We start from the raw sequence: 16,750 nt of genomic DNA on the forward strand, positions 1-16,750 counted from the left end.
AAGTTCGGAGACCGGCTTTGGGCAATGCTGGAGTGACTCAGAGCCTGGCAGGGAGCGTGGGGGTTCTCCGCTGTGGTCCCCACGGAGTGATCTCCACACTCAAAACATTTCATGGTCCCCCATATGGGAAAAAAAGTCAATAACTTCTGATTTTGATTTTGGATTCTTAATCGGATATGAAATGATGGAATGATACACAGATTTTCCTGCCTATTAACTTCTACGTGCATCACAACTCACCGGTAAAGGGGCCAAAATTAGCGGATCGACTGTGCCTGTTGTGCCCGGTGCCTGTTCACATCAGAGCCGATCGGAGGGGGAAGCCGATAAAAGCCTGGGTCTATTGCAGGGTAATTTGATACGGGATTGAAACCCGGGTTTTTCCTTTCCCACTGTGGACAAATGTCAGATGTTAACGGGTGTTACCGTTTTTTTGGTGCAGTGGGAAAGGGGTATTAGAAAGATGACATAAAAAAAAAAACTAAAACTCCTTATATTGTACAAAGGTGAAATATAAAGATTGTTTGACTACAGGAACAGGTGGAACAATACTATCTGTCATTGAAACACAATGTAAAATACCACATATGCAGACTGCAAATACACTCGTCATGTTCACGTGAATGGTGATTCTCAAATAAAAAGCAAGTGATAGGCATTCAAGACAAATAAAGGATTGTTGGTGAGGCTTTAAACGTAAGAAACTATTCACAATGCATTCAAATGCAAAAAGGTGAAAAAGTGTCTCAAATGACCACATGCCTCCATCCGCTTCATCGCCGCAATGTATAATTTATGTGTTTTTTGGAATATTCAAGATTCAAAAGGTTATTTGTCACATACATATACATACGGTCATACATACAGTAAATGCAGTTAAATGTCATATTAATGAGATTTTTCATTCTCTGCCTATCCCTTTATGACATACTGTACATGAACATACATACATACACATACAATTCAGGGCTGGTGGGAGTGCTAATGCTGCTGTGAGCTTCTCTAGAGCTGGGAAGGGTAGTGCCAGGGTCCATTCACAGGCGCAATACATAACTGTCGTGAGGGCCAAACCATTCAATGTTTAAAAACATGAACATTACGTTGCGGCACACCTGACTTGCAAAGGTGCATTTAAAAGATGGAGGAGAGAAAAATGTTTCAACGTCTATCGAGGGGTGAGTGCAGTGAGGACCACCAATAACCATCTTCAAATTTCTTTTATACTGTATATTCCATTTATCAGACAGATTCGGGTCACATTCCCACACTAAAAAGATAGTATCAAATCATTATACATCAAGACAGACGTAGAATACAGAGAGACTCCCTTCCTATTCAGCTTCACTTTCAGAGGCTGTGTCCCAAAACCAGAAGAGCCTGACTTCAAACCCTAACCCTAACCTATTGCCAGTGTGCCAATGATTTCCTCATGAAGCCATTTTACAGGCTCTCCCAATGCTAGGGCACTTGAAAGAAGTAGCTGAATAGAAACCATCCCCTGAACCACCTTGGACAAAGGATATATCAGTTTTGAGATAGGGAAGAGATATTGAGATTTTGATATCATCACGACCACAAAGGAAGGGTTAGTATGTCATAGTTGCAGAATACAACAGTATACATACGCAGAATGTGTGGGTGCTGTTTGCAACTAATGGAGAGACCATGTATAACAAACATGATTGGCTACAGTGAAGACATGGGTCTCATGGGGGTCTCTTGAATCAAAGGATGTGATTGTTCATCAATCATCAATGTCATATTTAATGACGCCAAATCATCATAAAAGACTTCTGTGGCTATCTTTCGAACCCAATGGAATAGCCTCTGAGACCCCTAGCCATAGACCGGCTAGTCAAAGGCGCTCTGACCTTAAGGTCATAGAATGGTGCAACAGCAGTGCTGTTTTTTGGGCGGGGGCTCAGCCTCTTGCAGTGGAGGGTCCTCTGTGGCAGGAGAGCCCGCCTTGCACTCAGACAACGAGCCGCTGGACATGGACAGCAACCTTCCGCACACCAGGTCGGCAGCATTGCCGTCCATGACGGATATGTCCGTCACCGTTTTCTCCCTCAACGACATGTCTCCGTCATCGTCGTCGTCTATGAGGACAAACTCCTTGACATACACCGGCCCCATCCCCACGCCCAAGCCCTGGAGGCTATCTCCTGATTCGTCCATGGTATGGGTGTCCACGAAGGTCAATGTGGAGGTCTCTGTCAGGGTATCGTGTGGGTCCGTGGAGTTGTCCTCCGGACCCGAAAAAGCTTGGCTGCTGGAGTCGACCATCCATGCGGAGCCCTTCGGAGAGTTCTGGTCTTTTCCGTTTGAGACGATGTCCAGCGTGGAAGTCGCCTTCCCCCGGCCATCGTGGCTGGCGACCTGGTATAGACCGTCCCTCATGGTGCGGGAGCCGTTGGCGTGAGTGATTTCGGGATACATCTCATGTGTCACCCCCCCCTGGAGGTCATTGTAGACATGAACACTGTGGCCTCCTGCAGGGGGAGAGAGGCAGACATTATGTTTAGCCTCTATGTTAAGCTACATGGAATCTAGTCTTATTCTACTGTTACTGGAACCACTGGAAAAGAGCATTCACAACCTAGCTGCTTATTTACACATAGTACACATATCTACACATAGTAGTTTAGTGCTACTATTTTTCTTTTCTGAATTGTCACGGCAACAAAGCAATTGGGTAAATGCACAGCACAGCTTTTTTGATGGCAGTTTTAGACAGCAGAATGGTAGAAGAAAAGACAGAACACTCTGCTATTTTGTATTGGCCGTCGGAATAAATAAATGAAATGAGTACTTTTAAAAGAGGCAAAAAATAACTTCAATCCCCACAGGATTGGCCTTTTGAAGAGGAAGGAGACATCTGAACTCATCTAAAGTGCAGGAATCAAGGAAGGGGGAGGGAGAGCTACTGCTGCCGTTTTTAGTCTGCCCCCCCCCCCCCCCCCCCACACACACACACACACACACACACACACACACACACACACCCTTCCCATGAGGAAGAACATTTAAATTAGATTTGTAAATGTCTGTTTTGGATGTAGGAAACAAAGAAAAATCTTGATAAACACAGAATATCAGATATCGATTGGACACATCAGGAAAACCTGCTGTAGCGTGAAACCAGTTTTGACTTAATAACTGAACAACGGTAATTTGTTTCTATTAATGTTTTCATATTGACTTTTTGTGGAAGACAAATTTAAAAAAAACAGCACGTTATGAGCCTCAACTTGCACTATTATATTTCTGGTTTAAAATACTGTACATAACCTCTGGACTGAATGAATTTCACTCAAACAAGTCAAATTACTGAGACCCAACAGCTGCTTACAGCGGGAAAACTTTTAAGAATTTTTCGGAGGCTCTATATTTTGATGTCACCCACAGCCAACACAAGGAACGAATTCTATATGGTGGTCTTGACAAATTGGCCCTCTTACACATGACTGAGTCCTTTGCCTGACAGAATCGGGACTCTATAAATTAATAATAGCTGCAATATACATGTTCCAGCAAATGAGTGCCACACTTGTTTCTGGCTGGGACAAAGGAACAATGGATAAAGATGTTTAAAGATGCTTTTCCGGTGATAAGGGGGAAGACATGTGGCATGGCACCTATAATTAATAAAGAATCGAGGTCCAAACATACTTCATCTGAAACAATTACATTACATTGGTTACTACATAGTGGGACTTGTACATAATTTCATCTCCAAAAATATGGTTCAATGTTATGATAGATTTTAATTATACAGGTCTATGTTAGTGCTCACATCTCGTTCATTCTAGGGTTGGTGCGCTGCACTGCAGAACAATAAAGCGCAAAAAAGCTTAATAGTCCGAAAATAATGGAGAATAATAAATAATTTATTTTTAAATAAAATAGAATAAAGAATTATTAGTTAGAATATATAGTTAAATATATACAAATAGAACATTCAAATTAAAATAAAAAACAGATGTATAAAAATATACAGAATATACAAAATTCGATACTATTCGCAGGATAAATTGTTGTTATGGTACTGTATGTAGGGTGTAAATTATAAATATGAACTATTACTATGAACTATCTCGATTATTACAGTATGTACGGTTCATTTTAAGCACTATGATAAAAAAAATGTATTTATTTCAAATTGGGATTTTATTGGTTTTATTCACCCAAAAAATAGATGAGAAAAAAAAAAAAAAGAGTCGAGGCAGCTACACCGAATCCATCGCAAATGACAGAATCCACTTACCAGAAGACAACGGAAGAGGTTGAAATCACGCCGATCTGGTCGGGGACGGTCTGGTCCGCTCTACCGAGTCTCCGCGTCCACGTCTCCTCCGCCCCGCACCCTCTTCCTTACAAAGTACAGAAACACCAACACGGGAGAGGAAGAGGGTCACAGGGCGCTCCACCGACCACACTGCCACACATCGCTCGTTGTAGTCCGGGTTGGAGTACTTCATGTACAGTCGTTTTGTTTTTTTTTTTATCTAGACCCAGTGGTAGTCTGTGTGTGTGTGTTTGTGTGTGTGCGTGCGCGTGCGTGTGTGTGCGTGTGTGTGTGTGTGTGTGTAAGAAATTCAGTGAAATTCACCCTTTCCTTGTTTTCACAGCAGGCTTCACAAATCCCAAAGAGGGTTTTGAACGCTGTTCAATATCGAATCAATGATACCAACCATTCACGTTCATGGTTTAATTGGTGTTCAGCGACGCACCTCCAAGGTTTATGAAAAAATCCGATGTTTTGAACGCACCATGACGTCAGAATTGATCGCGCAAGAATTAATTGTGACTTTAACGGTCACCGCGTGTTTCCGGTTTGCCTTCACATCTCGGGTATTTCTAATAGAATGTCATCACAGAACGTCTCAAAATCCATGTTTTCTTTTGACATCACCATCACTAAAGGATTACAAATTTGGTTTCCAACTTAAATTACACAGTCATTTAGCAGACGCTTTTGTTCAAAGTGGCTTTTTTCCCCCCAATTTAATTCCTCAATGGCATGTCGGTGTCAGACAGACTGTAAAAAAAACACAACTATCGAATGAGTCTGACTTGATTTGTGCACTGGATTGTTAAAACCAACCACATTGGGCATCCATACCTTTTTTTAAGTGCCATTTTGCTTTGTAACTTTAACCTCTATATAGGAGACACTTGTTTTCCACCAAAAGTTTATAATAATAGAGGCACTTTGTGTAACGGCTTTCATAGAATTATTATTCAAAACATCTGTCTATCATTTGAAGACAAACTAAGATTTTACAGAGCTGAGGGATCATAAATCTGTTTGTGCCGAGGTGAGCCATGAACAAAACATGTCGACCACAGAGATACTTCTACTTCTTTGGGGGAGGGGGGATTTTTTTTTGTCAATCCCCATCTCTGTGAGAACACACTACCCTGTTAACTCTACCGTGTCATGCTAGTGCCGGCACTCTTGGAAAAAGGGTCCCTTCGCTAAATGCCGTGGCCTGGGTGTATTACAATAAATAATACAAGTGGGCAGACTTTCACGTACATGGAAGCGGCGAAGAGGAATATCAAAGGGATCAAATATTCAAAAGTCTTTGGCTCCTGTGGGTACCGGGTCTGCATTTGCTGCATCTCGGAGAAGTGCGACACGCTGGTTGACATGGCATCGGACAAAGTGCCTCAACAGATCTGTGGGACATGTCACAACAAACCCTGCTGATTTCATGATGCCATGAAACATTTGAAATAAAAGCAAGGATGCAGACCTGTGTTTCAGATACACACAGATGGCCAAAGGTATGTGGACACCCCAACACCACACCCATATGTGGTTATTGAACATTTCATGTAAAATTCATGGGCATTAATATGGTGTTGGTCCCCTTTTGCTGCCATAACAGCCTCCACTCTTCTGGAAAGGCTTTCCACTAGATTTTGGAACATGATCTATGCTCCGCCCCTTAGGGGCTACGCTCCTCATGATAAACATCCAACCACATATATCGACTGCTGATAATTTATTTATAGACTCGCTTCAGCCAATCAGGACGGAGCAGCATTGCTATATAAGCCGAAGGTGCCTGCTAATCGTCTTGTTTTTCAATTCAGCAGCGACCGAATCTGTTGAAGAACTTCTACACTCAAAAATAATCAACAACCATCGTCGAGTCAAGCATCTCACTTCCTCTGCGTCTTGAAGACAGCACACACAATTCTGACTACAGCGCTTTCAAGAGCCCCCTGCCTTTGCGTCGGGCTGACGGTAATGGGACGGTGATCTTCATGTCAGGTGCTTCATCTGTCTGGGGCAGAGCACGCTCTCGCTGAGCTCGCGGAACCGCCACCTCCGAGGTCTGCCAGGTCATACTAGGTCCCAAGCAGGCCTGCTATAGCGAGGTCTTTCCCTGAGCGTACGCCACTGGACCGGGCTGTCGCAGAGATGTTTAATGCGTCCCCTTTCCATCACACCGATGAGGAGGACGAAGACGCCCTCACCATTGATGATGAGGACATCTTCTCCAGGCCCTTCTCTGTCCAGGTCCATCACCTTCCCTAACGGCGCCAAGCTGACCGACGAGGACCAAGGCTTCTGTCATGCGGGCCCACTCCACTTACTGGTCCAATCTCTTTGGACGGATTTCCATGGCCTCCTCGCCTCCGCGGCAGGATGCTTGGATATCCCCATGCCTCCACCACCAGTGGTCATGGATGTGGATCTGATGGTGGGTGGAGCATACGCGCAGGAGCGGGTGGCGGACTCGATTCCTGCCATACCCTCGCTCGACTGCTATTAAGGGGGCTCCTGGGCTGCCCCCGCCGAGGCCCGCGCTTCAGTCTCATCTTATAACCCCTTCACACAGGTTGTGATGGGATTCGAGGCTCAACAGAAAGGCACACCATGCCTCGAGGAAACGCTGGCCCACTACTTTCTCCCGACTGCAGTGGGATCTTGGACGTCCAAGAAACCGCTGCTGCCATTAAAGCAAGCGGCTTCACAAGCTCGAGACTGCATTGCTGTCGCTGCGTCGTCAGCATCCTGATATACAGTATCTCGACGACCTTCTGATCCTAGGGGATCCCAGACTTGGGATTCGCGATAAACTGGGAGAAGAGCGCTCCCATACCCAACCAGCAGGTGACCTATCTGGGATTGCAGTTGGACACCATGGCAATGAGGGCTTGACTGTCCGAACCATGGAGAGTGGACATTATCTCCTCTCTTGGGTGTGTTTGGGTGGGCTGCTTAGTGACGCCACTGACCAGCCGGATTCCCACGTGGTAGTGTCGTTAGGCCTCCTACACATGCGCAGTATCCAGCAATGGTTTGGAGAGCTCCTGTTAAATGGTGCGCAAATGACTACGCTAGCTGGTTGGGCAGGGATCTCTGAAAAGAGATCTAGCATATTGGACAGAACCCCAGACCCTTACACAGGGTGTGTGTCTTGGTTGAGTCTCTTTTTACGCACAGGTTTTCACAGACGCCTCCCTGACGGGATGGGACCAGTCGTGGTCAGGTGGTAAGTGGCGTGTGGCCCCCCGTCCACACACCACATCAACCTCCTGGACCTGGAGACTGGTTTACTGGTCCTAGAGCACTTCGAACCCCTCGTACAGAGCTAGGACATGCAGATCAGGTCATACAACTGGGCTACGGTGACTTACATCAACGGTCAGAGGGGGGTGAGATCACCCGCACTCCATTACGCAGCCGACAGGCTTTGGAGATGGGTGCTACTCCAGCTCCCCTCTCTGTCGGTGAGCTACATCCTGGGCCGCCTGAACATGGGGGCAGTCCTCATGTCACGAGGAGGTCCCCATGAGGCAGAGTGGCGCCTCCATCCGAATATAGTAGTCCAGCTTTGGAGACTATTTGGGACAGCGCGGGGAGACCTGGGGGAGACCTAATTCACCATTAGGGTATACACAGTAGCGATTTCGACTTGCCATGAGAGTTTTGCTTATGCCTAGTTCAGGCTACGTGATTCTGATCTGATTTTCCACTCGCCGACAGGTTTTTGGAGATCAAAGCCCGAGATCGGAGGAATCGTGAGATTGGTGTGGTGTGAACTGCTCACAACGGGATCCGACTGCTGGCCGAGTGCTCGTCGATGGCTTGCAAATGCCGGCGAGATATCAAGCAGGTTAATATCTGGTTGTATCAGGCTCGAGTCATGAGTAATGCAACAAGCTACAGCCAATAAGAGCAGACATGCAAGCAAGGGGAGGGGTAGAGAAGGAGAGACGGGAGTGCACCAGAGCCGCAGCCAGAAACATGCAACATACCTATTTTACTTTTATTCCCTCGGTTTTTAAAGTATTTCTTATTTAAATTCTGCTTTTATTCCGTGTTTTTTTTGTATTTTTACAGCGATCAAGAATCTAAAAAAATAAATAAAAATCCTGTCCCGTGCACGGTATTGCGTCATTTCCGGTGTCACTTCTCGCCTGCGTTTTCATGACAAACCGTAGTTTGGGGATGCGACAATCTCGTGGGGGATTCCTCCTGGTGAAAGATCTTGTAATGTGTGACCCCTGTCACCGATCAGTCATGTCTCGTGGAACCACAACAACTTCAACATTCCCGATCACAAGATAGAAAGATGTGTAGTGTGACTAGTACAGAGATCTGAGGACTTTGAAAGTTGTGTATTGTGTCCATGGCATAACGAGCCAGAGTTTAGTCAGCTACTCACGAGGCATCCTGCAACACAAGCATTCGCCCCTCAGTGGGACTTGGAGCTGGTTTTTGACGCGTTCTGCAGATAGACAGTGTGTGTAGTGTTTGCTTCCCATTGGCCCTTCAGTGGGGCACGATGGATTGCCAGGGTCGCAGTGTGCGTAGATTACGTTCAGCTTTCGCTGCTTCAGCCTTCACCCAGGACCGTTACACACTTGGGGGGGTGTTCAGGTCCAGCTGGGAGTTCAGTATCGAGGGTCTCCATAGGTTTGACATAGAACAAGAGTTACTGCAGTTATGTTACTACAGTTCTATGAAGGAGGCATAGCCCCTTAGGGTTTTTACGGCACTGGACTCCTATCAGTCTTGCTGAATTGGTTTCAGTAGACGATTAGCAGGGGCCATGGGCTAATATAGCCATGCTGCTCCATTCTGATTGGCTGGAGTGTATAAATAAATTATCAGCAGTCCGCATACGTGGTTTGATCCATACCATTAGTAAGGGGCTAGGCCTCCTTCACAGAACTGTAGATACATAACTGCAGTAACTCCGGCTGCGGGGATTTGCTCACATTCAGACACAAGAGCATCAGTGAGGCCAGGCACTGATGTTGGGCGATGGGGACAGGCTCACGGTTGGTGTTCCAATTCATCCCAAAGGTGTTCAGGTCTGGGCTCTGTACAGGCCAGTCAAGTTCTTCCACACGAGAGTCCATAAACTATTTCTTTATGGACCTCGCTTTGTGCATCCTGAAACATAAAAGGTCCCTTCCCAAACTGTTGCCAAACAAATGTTGTTCCAAAGTTGGAAGAAGAAGAAGAAGAAGAAGAATCTTTAATATAATCTTTAATCTTTAAGGAAGCGCACAATTCTCTAGAATGTCATTGTATGCTGCCACATTAAGATTTCCCTTCACTGGAATTAAGGGGCCAAACTATGAAAAACAGCCTCAGACCATTATTCCTCCACCACCAAACTTTACAGTTGGCACTATGCATTCGGGCAGGTAGCGTCCTCCTGCCATCTGTCAATCCCCAATTGGTCCATCAAACTATAATAAAACTGTGAGCTGCCAGATGGAGAATCACTCCAGCCGTCGCTTGGCATTGCGCATGGTGATCTTAGGCTTTCGGTGTAGCTGCTCGGCCATAGAAACCCAGTTCATGAAGCTCACGATGAACAGTTCTTGAGCTGACATTGCTTCCAGAAGCAGTTTGGACGTCACAAATTAGTGTTTTCTACACGCAATACGCGTCAGCACTCGGCGGTCCTGTTATGTGAGCTTGTGTGGCCTACCTGGAAAGGTGGCATCCTATGACAGTGCCACATTGAAAGTCACTGAGCACTAAGTACGACCCATTCTGGTGCAAATGTTTTTCGAAGGAGATTGCATGGCCGCATACTTGATTTTATGAACTTGTTAGTAATGGGTGTGGCTGTAATAGCCAAAGCCATACATTTGTATGGGTACTACCATATAATATAATAATATAATATAATATATGTGTATATGTATGTAATAATATAATAATATAATATAATATAATATAATATAATATAATATAATATGTATATCATAATATACATATAATACATACTATTGGTGGTAGTGTATATGGTTATTACAAATATGAAAATCTAGAAAGCAAACTGAATTTAAAAAAACTCACACGGACAAAATGAATAATCGTTTGACTGTGAATGCATTATTAATATGATTGTGTAAGCATGATTAATTATTCATCAAGTCCTTGAGATTAATCCTTCCATGAGGGTGATATTGTCTGTGTTTTGCTCCACTTGAAAGGTGAGGCTCTCTTGCCTCTCAGGAGATGGTCCATCCTCTGTCAATGTCCGCCAGAACTTGATAATGACCTTATTTGGTACCAAAAGAGGCTCTTGGAATCGGACGGTTATGTTGATGGGAGATTTGATGACTTCAACCCCTGATGAGAGAACGCAAACACAGAAAATTAGAAGTTCAGGAGAAATGTGGGCTGGGCCAATACAGGATTTGTAAAGGGGACCTATTATACACTTTCAGCAAGTTAATATAGTAGGTCTCTGAGATCCCCAAAACATGTCTGAAGTTTTTTGCTGAAAATACCACTCAGATTGTGCATTTTAGCCATTCCAAAATGCCTCTATAACCTGGACTGTTCCTGACGCGCTGTTTCAGTGTGTGTCGCTTTACGCTACGCCCCGCTCCGGAACGGTTGGACCTGACGAAGATGGCGGCGGCGCACTGACACACCGGCTCGACGCCCTCCTTTTCGGTGATCTTTGCGTGTCTTTGTTTATCCACCAGTTCGTCAATGTTAAGCTTAGTCGCGGGAATCCCACCTACAGCCGCCAAGATCTTTTTATCATAGGATTAAAGTGTAACCAGGCCGTTATAAGTGAACTATTACCGTTAGCTGGTGCTAAACAGCAAAAGAAACACACAGCACAATTATTTTTTTAATACTGACATTTCTAAACGGCTTGTTGAAACACGTTTTCTGAAATAGGAGTTGTCTTATTTCACATTTTGTGTGTTAGTAGGCCCCTCAGAGATCCAAGTGTTTGGGCACAAGCACTGAAAAATTGATTTATTCAGGTCCCCTTTAAGAGGCGGTAGAAGCCCAACCGTAGGTTATATGAGGACACATCCTAAATGTTGTTTAAAACCCAAAAAATATATATAACGACAGGCACAATCTTATTCAAGGAATAATCTGGGATATTTTTAGCCAATTACAGCCTCTGATATGATAATCTATGAAAACCTTGTCACGGTGGCCATGTCGTACCTCTGTGCTTCTCTACCTCGGCCAGGCAAACAGAGAGCATCCAGAGGCTCGGGGACGTCCAGATGCAGCAGCCCAGCAGCCCGGCTGCCAGAGTGAGGGGTCCGTACAGAGAGCAGCCGGAGAAGCACCAGCCATGTCGCAGCCCCGCGGTCCCAGGCACCCGAATTTCTACTCTCTTCATAGTGTCCGGAGGGGGGCAAACCGGAAGGCTGTTCAAAACTGAAAAGAAAGAAAGAAAATATATATAACCAGAAGGAACACTTGGACCTTCTGCCCACGGGGTTCTCCTCTTATGTCCTGCAGTCTGGAGTCAAGTCACCCTTTTCATCACTCAGATAGACAGACAGACAGATCAATGTCCCAGTAGCTCACATCAAAAAACAATAGGCAGATGAAAATAGGTTGAAATATATTGGGAACATTTTTGAAATATATAATAAATCTTACAGTTAACTGTACACAATAATTACAAATTGTCAATGAATACAAACTCACTGGGCTCCTCGTGCTAAACGGCTAAAATTAAAAGAACACATTTATTTTCTTCTAGCTTCCTCACCCTTGATTTCCTCCTGGGCCAAAGGTCTGGGTGCTGTGTGGCGCTTGTTCCTGGACAACAGGGTCAGGACACTCTCCCAAACTGGACAGCCGGCCCGGGAGGCGGCGGCCAGCGAGATGTCCACCTCGGCCCCCGCGTCGACGCGCCGGTACCCCAACACTCGGGCCCGCAGCGTGAACGGGCCCTTCTTCAGCTCGTCGACCGGCTGCCATGTTTTCACGCTCTGCCGCACACGGATGAGACCTGGACGGTTGACAGCATCAACACCAATGTGTTTGCATTGGGAAAGGTAGGTAGCGCACGTTTGAGGCGACATTTCGTTTGTCTGGCCAACTCATCTAGGTAGAGTCGGCTCCAGAAAGTGTTGTGTCCCTTTACTGAATGAATGCTATTAGGGTATTCTGGAGACACTATCACTATGCACACACCCTGTAGTCTGTTATTCATCTTCCTTATACATTAACCTTTCAGGCTGTACTAATACCACAACCTACCTTCATAGAATGAGAGGAATTGTTATAAAAACAGCAACATTTTCCAGTGAGGTTGGTGGGATCGGGCAGCAGGGGGTAAATCTCCCTTATTTTCCTATTTTTCCGAGCCTAGGTTGGCAACCCTACAATGTGAGACCATCTTGTATGGGGAATATAAAATTAAATCCAGGGTTCATTCTGCCTTTACAAAATGAAATTCAAGGACTTCCAAGTACTTTTTAAGCACTGTTTTTCTTAATTTTTAAGGACTTCATGCAAAACAAATAGAAATCAAATTTTAATGTGATCCATTATTAATCTCATTGTGATCTACTATTATACTGTGTCTATCTCCAACCACGCTGGATTAAATTTCATTCCCCTCGCATAATCTGTCATAAAAGCGATTCTGGAATTGTTTTATTACGTTACGATTTGAATAACAAAACCAGGAGGAATATCACAGGTTTTAAATGACCCCCCCCAATGACTTTTCGAGCACTTCAGCACAACAGGGGCTATTTTCAAGGCATTCCAGTACTTCAATTTCTAAGGGTGAAATTCAAGCACCTCAAGGACCTGGTAAGAACCCCGTAAATAAGGAGATGCTCTCTCCCGAGACAGTCAGTCGTATTCACGGCTGCGTAGATCAACAACAAGGCCGATCGGGGTGACACCTGCGGGGTTCAGCCTGAAGCCGCCGGCGGACAGGACCATGAGCAGCAGCCTGAGACAGAGGATCTCCGGGAAGCACAGCGGGAGGTCTCTGCCCTCGCTGTCCGGGTAGTCCCATCCGTAACCCGCAGCCCTGCAGAACCTCCTCAGCAGGAGAGGCTGCATCCTGGGGAGGGACACCGACACCCAAGCCGCGCTTCAGTCAACTGCTTGGACTAGGGGTTTGACTGGGGTTCTACGCTGCTTACCTGCAGTCGGTGACCGTGTAGGAAACACACTCGTTGGTGTCCGCGTACAAGTGGCCCGGACTCCTTGAAAGAGCTCGGATCATATATTTAATGAATAGAAAAACAAACCCTGGCGTCCGATCGTTGTAGTTCACCACGGTTGACTTTAACTTATAAGAGCAATATATTTGAGTATAAAATATGTGAAGTGCACTTGCAGCAGTGAGCGAGGCGACGACGCAGCTCTGCAGATTCCCCATGGTCGCAGGGAAACAGTGTCTTTTATAAAAAGGAAAAAGTCGATTTGCAGACGCGAATATAGAACATTAAATATACATATGTATAAACACACACCGCTGTGTTTCACACGCTGAGGAAATGTCCAAATCGCATTTTCTCCTATGGACACAAAAGTTAGCAGAAGTACGGATCGCGCACAGGGACAAAATACAAGTGAACGCGACACAACCCCCGCACCCCCGGGCGGTGCTCAAAGAAGTTGCGGGGGGCACGTTCAAAAAACGGACTTTTTTTTTTTATCCTATTGTTTTACATAATTAAACATATATGTTTTGTCCACAAGGGTATAATGCTCAACTCCAAAAATCCAGCGTTTTTTGTTGCGAGCGCTTCCACTTTAAGTCATATTACATTACGTGACTTGGCACACTTAGGTCCTCGACTTACAGTGATGATTCAATTGACTACACATCCAAAGCCTTTGGATCAGAAGTTCTGCAACCCCTGCAGTAGAACAGTGCCAATGAATTCAGGACGCCACTGTGAAATTCAAAGCCATTTATTGTGCACCAATACAAAACACCCAGTCCAACACACAAGTGTCAAGTTGTTTTCAGGGCAAGGCATTCGATGAGTCTTAACAGTTAACTCAGTTAAAGAGATGACCGGGAAGTGCGAGAGAGAATCAAAAAACAGGACTTTATGAATTGGAAACCCCCGACCGAGAGGGCACATTTAACCATTATTTAAACTATTCAACAAATTGCAAATCTGACCATATCTACATAACACAGGCAGTTAGTTGCTTTTGATCAGACCGATCAGCTTTATATTTCCACTTGCCAACACTATGAATTGTCTTGACATTCAACACAGGGTGCGTGTATCCTTTCGCAAAGCAGAGGCTTCCTGAGATCACCAAGACGACGCTCTCCTGACTGGGGCTGGTTCTCTCTTGACTGGGGCTGGTTCTCTCTTGACTGGGGCTGGTTCTCTCCTGACTGGGGGTTTGTTGTTTTGTCAGTTCTTCTTCAATCACTTGTCTTCATCCAAACAGCAGCAGCAACACAATACACACAGAATTCACTGCAATCAAGGGCACTGCGGATGAACAGAGATGACAAATCCAAAGTCAGGAGGGCATCAAAACACCTGTTATACCGTTTCTTTGCACACGCACACGCACACACACACAGTACCTCTCATCACTGTTCTCACTGAACGGATAAGGTTCATGAACTGCTGTTTGATTCCTGGTTCATCACCGAACCCTCCGACACTTTGGTCCACTCCAAGGCCAACTACAAGGATCAATATGTTAAATTAGCTGCAGTACAATACAGTTTCTGTAATGCAGCATTTACAGACACAGCGAACTCCAGTTTTTGCTCACAAGCATGAACTTCCATGTTTAAACAAATTTGCCGGACAAAGGTCGAGCCAAAACATGGATTATTAGTTGCAGTACATACTGTTGCTTACTGTGCATACAAACATACACCGATCAGCCACAATATTAAAACCACCTACCTAACATTGTGTAGCTGCCCCTTCTGCCACCCAAACAGCTCTGACCTGTTGAGGCAGGGACTCCACAAGACCTCTGAAGGTGTCCTGTGGTGTCTGGCACCAAGACGTTAGCAGCAGATCCTATAGGTCCTGTAAGTTGCGACGTGGGGTCTCTATGGATAAAGCTTGTTGTTCCAGCACATCCCACAGATGCACAATCGGATTGAGATCTGGGGAATTTGGAGGCCAAGTCAACACCTTGAACTCCAACTACTCCTGAACAGTTTTTGCAGTCAGGCAGGGCGAATTATCCTGCTTAAAGAGCACCACCCACCTGTTTAGGTAGGTGGTGCGTGTCAAAGTAACATTAACATGAATGCCGGGACCCATGGTTTCCCAACAGAACATTTCACAGAGCGTCACATCGCCTCCGCCGGCGTGACTTCTTCCTATAGTACATCCTGTGCCATCTCTTCCCCAGGTAAACGATGCACACGCACAGGCCATCCACCGGTCAGCATGGGCACTCTGACCGGTCTGCGGATATGCAGCTCCATACACAGCAAGCTGTGATGCACTGTGTGTTCTGACACCTTTCTATCATAGCAGCATTGACTTTTTCAGAAATTTGTGCCACAGTAGCTCTTCTGTGGGATCGGACCAGGCGGGCTAAACTTCACTCCCCACGCGCATCAATGAGCCTTGGGCACCCACGGCCCAGACGCCGTTTCAACAGTTGTTCTTCCTTGGACCACTGTTGGTAGGTACTGACCACTGCATACCGGGATCACTCCACAAGACCTGCCGCTTTGGAGGCCCTCTGACCCACTCTTCTAGCCATCACAATTTGGCCCTTGTCAAAGTGAATCAGATCCTTATTCTTGATTATTTTTCCTGCTTCCAACACGTCAACATCAAGAACTTACTGTTCACTTGCTGACCAATATATCCCACCCCTTGACAAGTGCAGTCTGAACGAGATGATCAATGTTATTCTGTATCTGTCAGCGGTTTTAATATTGTGGCTGATCCGTGTATATATTTTGGTTAAGGATATTTACTTATACTTACAATACTCTTTTCTTGTATATACTTACTTCTGATTTGGGTTTTACTGTATCAGATTGTATATTGTTGATTTTTCTTCCTACCTTGTTAGTGTTTGCCCTTTACGTGACAAATAATCTTAAATCAGGTGAAAGCTGATGTGAAGTGACAGTTGTTACACTGGTGTTAATTGTCAGGTCAACAATGAACACCAGTTAACAAATACATCATACATCAAAAAATAAAAAATAAATACAAATACGTGTTCTACTAGACTCAACCAACATCAGTCGCTTTGACTGTGAACGCTAACGTTAGCTTTAGCCGACCTCATAGCGTCGACGCTCACACCGTGAAACAGACAAAGGCAAAGCGCGGCCACTTACTCTTGCTGAGAAATCTCTCTTCGTGCAACACGGCGACCGCGTTCACACACAGGATCGCGGCTTGAATCAGTGAATACAAAGTGAACGCCATGTCTGACGGAGACGACGCTCAGCAGTCACAGCGTTTCCCCACCCGACGTTGCGTACGGTGGCCGGAAAAGGGAGGA

The 16,750-nt window shown here is 45.3% G+C and overlaps 2 protein-coding genes across 2 annotated transcripts; both read right to left on the reverse strand.

Annotated features, from left to right (window-relative positions):
• Positions 1-10,289: 10,289 nt before the first annotated feature.
• Positions 10,290-13,778, reverse strand: LOC307233353 (uncharacterized protein). Its single transcript, XM_080004683.1, has 5 exons — positions 13,423-13,778; positions 13,177-13,340; positions 12,027-12,269; positions 11,468-11,686; positions 10,290-10,621 (listed from the first exon to the last, which is right to left on the reverse strand). Exons 1-5 carry the CDS (start codon positions 13,659-13,661, stop codon positions 10,419-10,421), a joined length of 1,068 nt encoding a protein of 355 aa, XP_079860809.1. The 5' UTR covers positions 13,662-13,778; the 3' UTR covers positions 10,290-10,418.
• A 406-nt stretch (positions 13,779-14,184) lies between these two features.
• Positions 14,185-16,750, reverse strand: ier3ip1 (immediate early response 3 interacting protein 1). Its single transcript, XM_080003453.1, has 3 exons — positions 16,584-16,750; positions 14,841-14,942; positions 14,185-14,742 (listed from the first exon to the last, which is right to left on the reverse strand). The coding sequence occupies exons 1-3, from the start codon at positions 16,672-16,674 to the stop codon at positions 14,687-14,689; spliced, it is 249 nt and encodes an 82-aa protein (XP_079859579.1). The 5' UTR covers positions 16,675-16,750; the 3' UTR covers positions 14,185-14,686.

The sequence above is a fragment of the Zeus faber genome, assembly GCF_960531495.2.
Source record: "Zeus faber genome assembly, chromosome: 7".
NCBI lineage: Eukaryota > Metazoa > Chordata > Actinopteri > Zeiformes > Zeidae > Zeus > Zeus faber.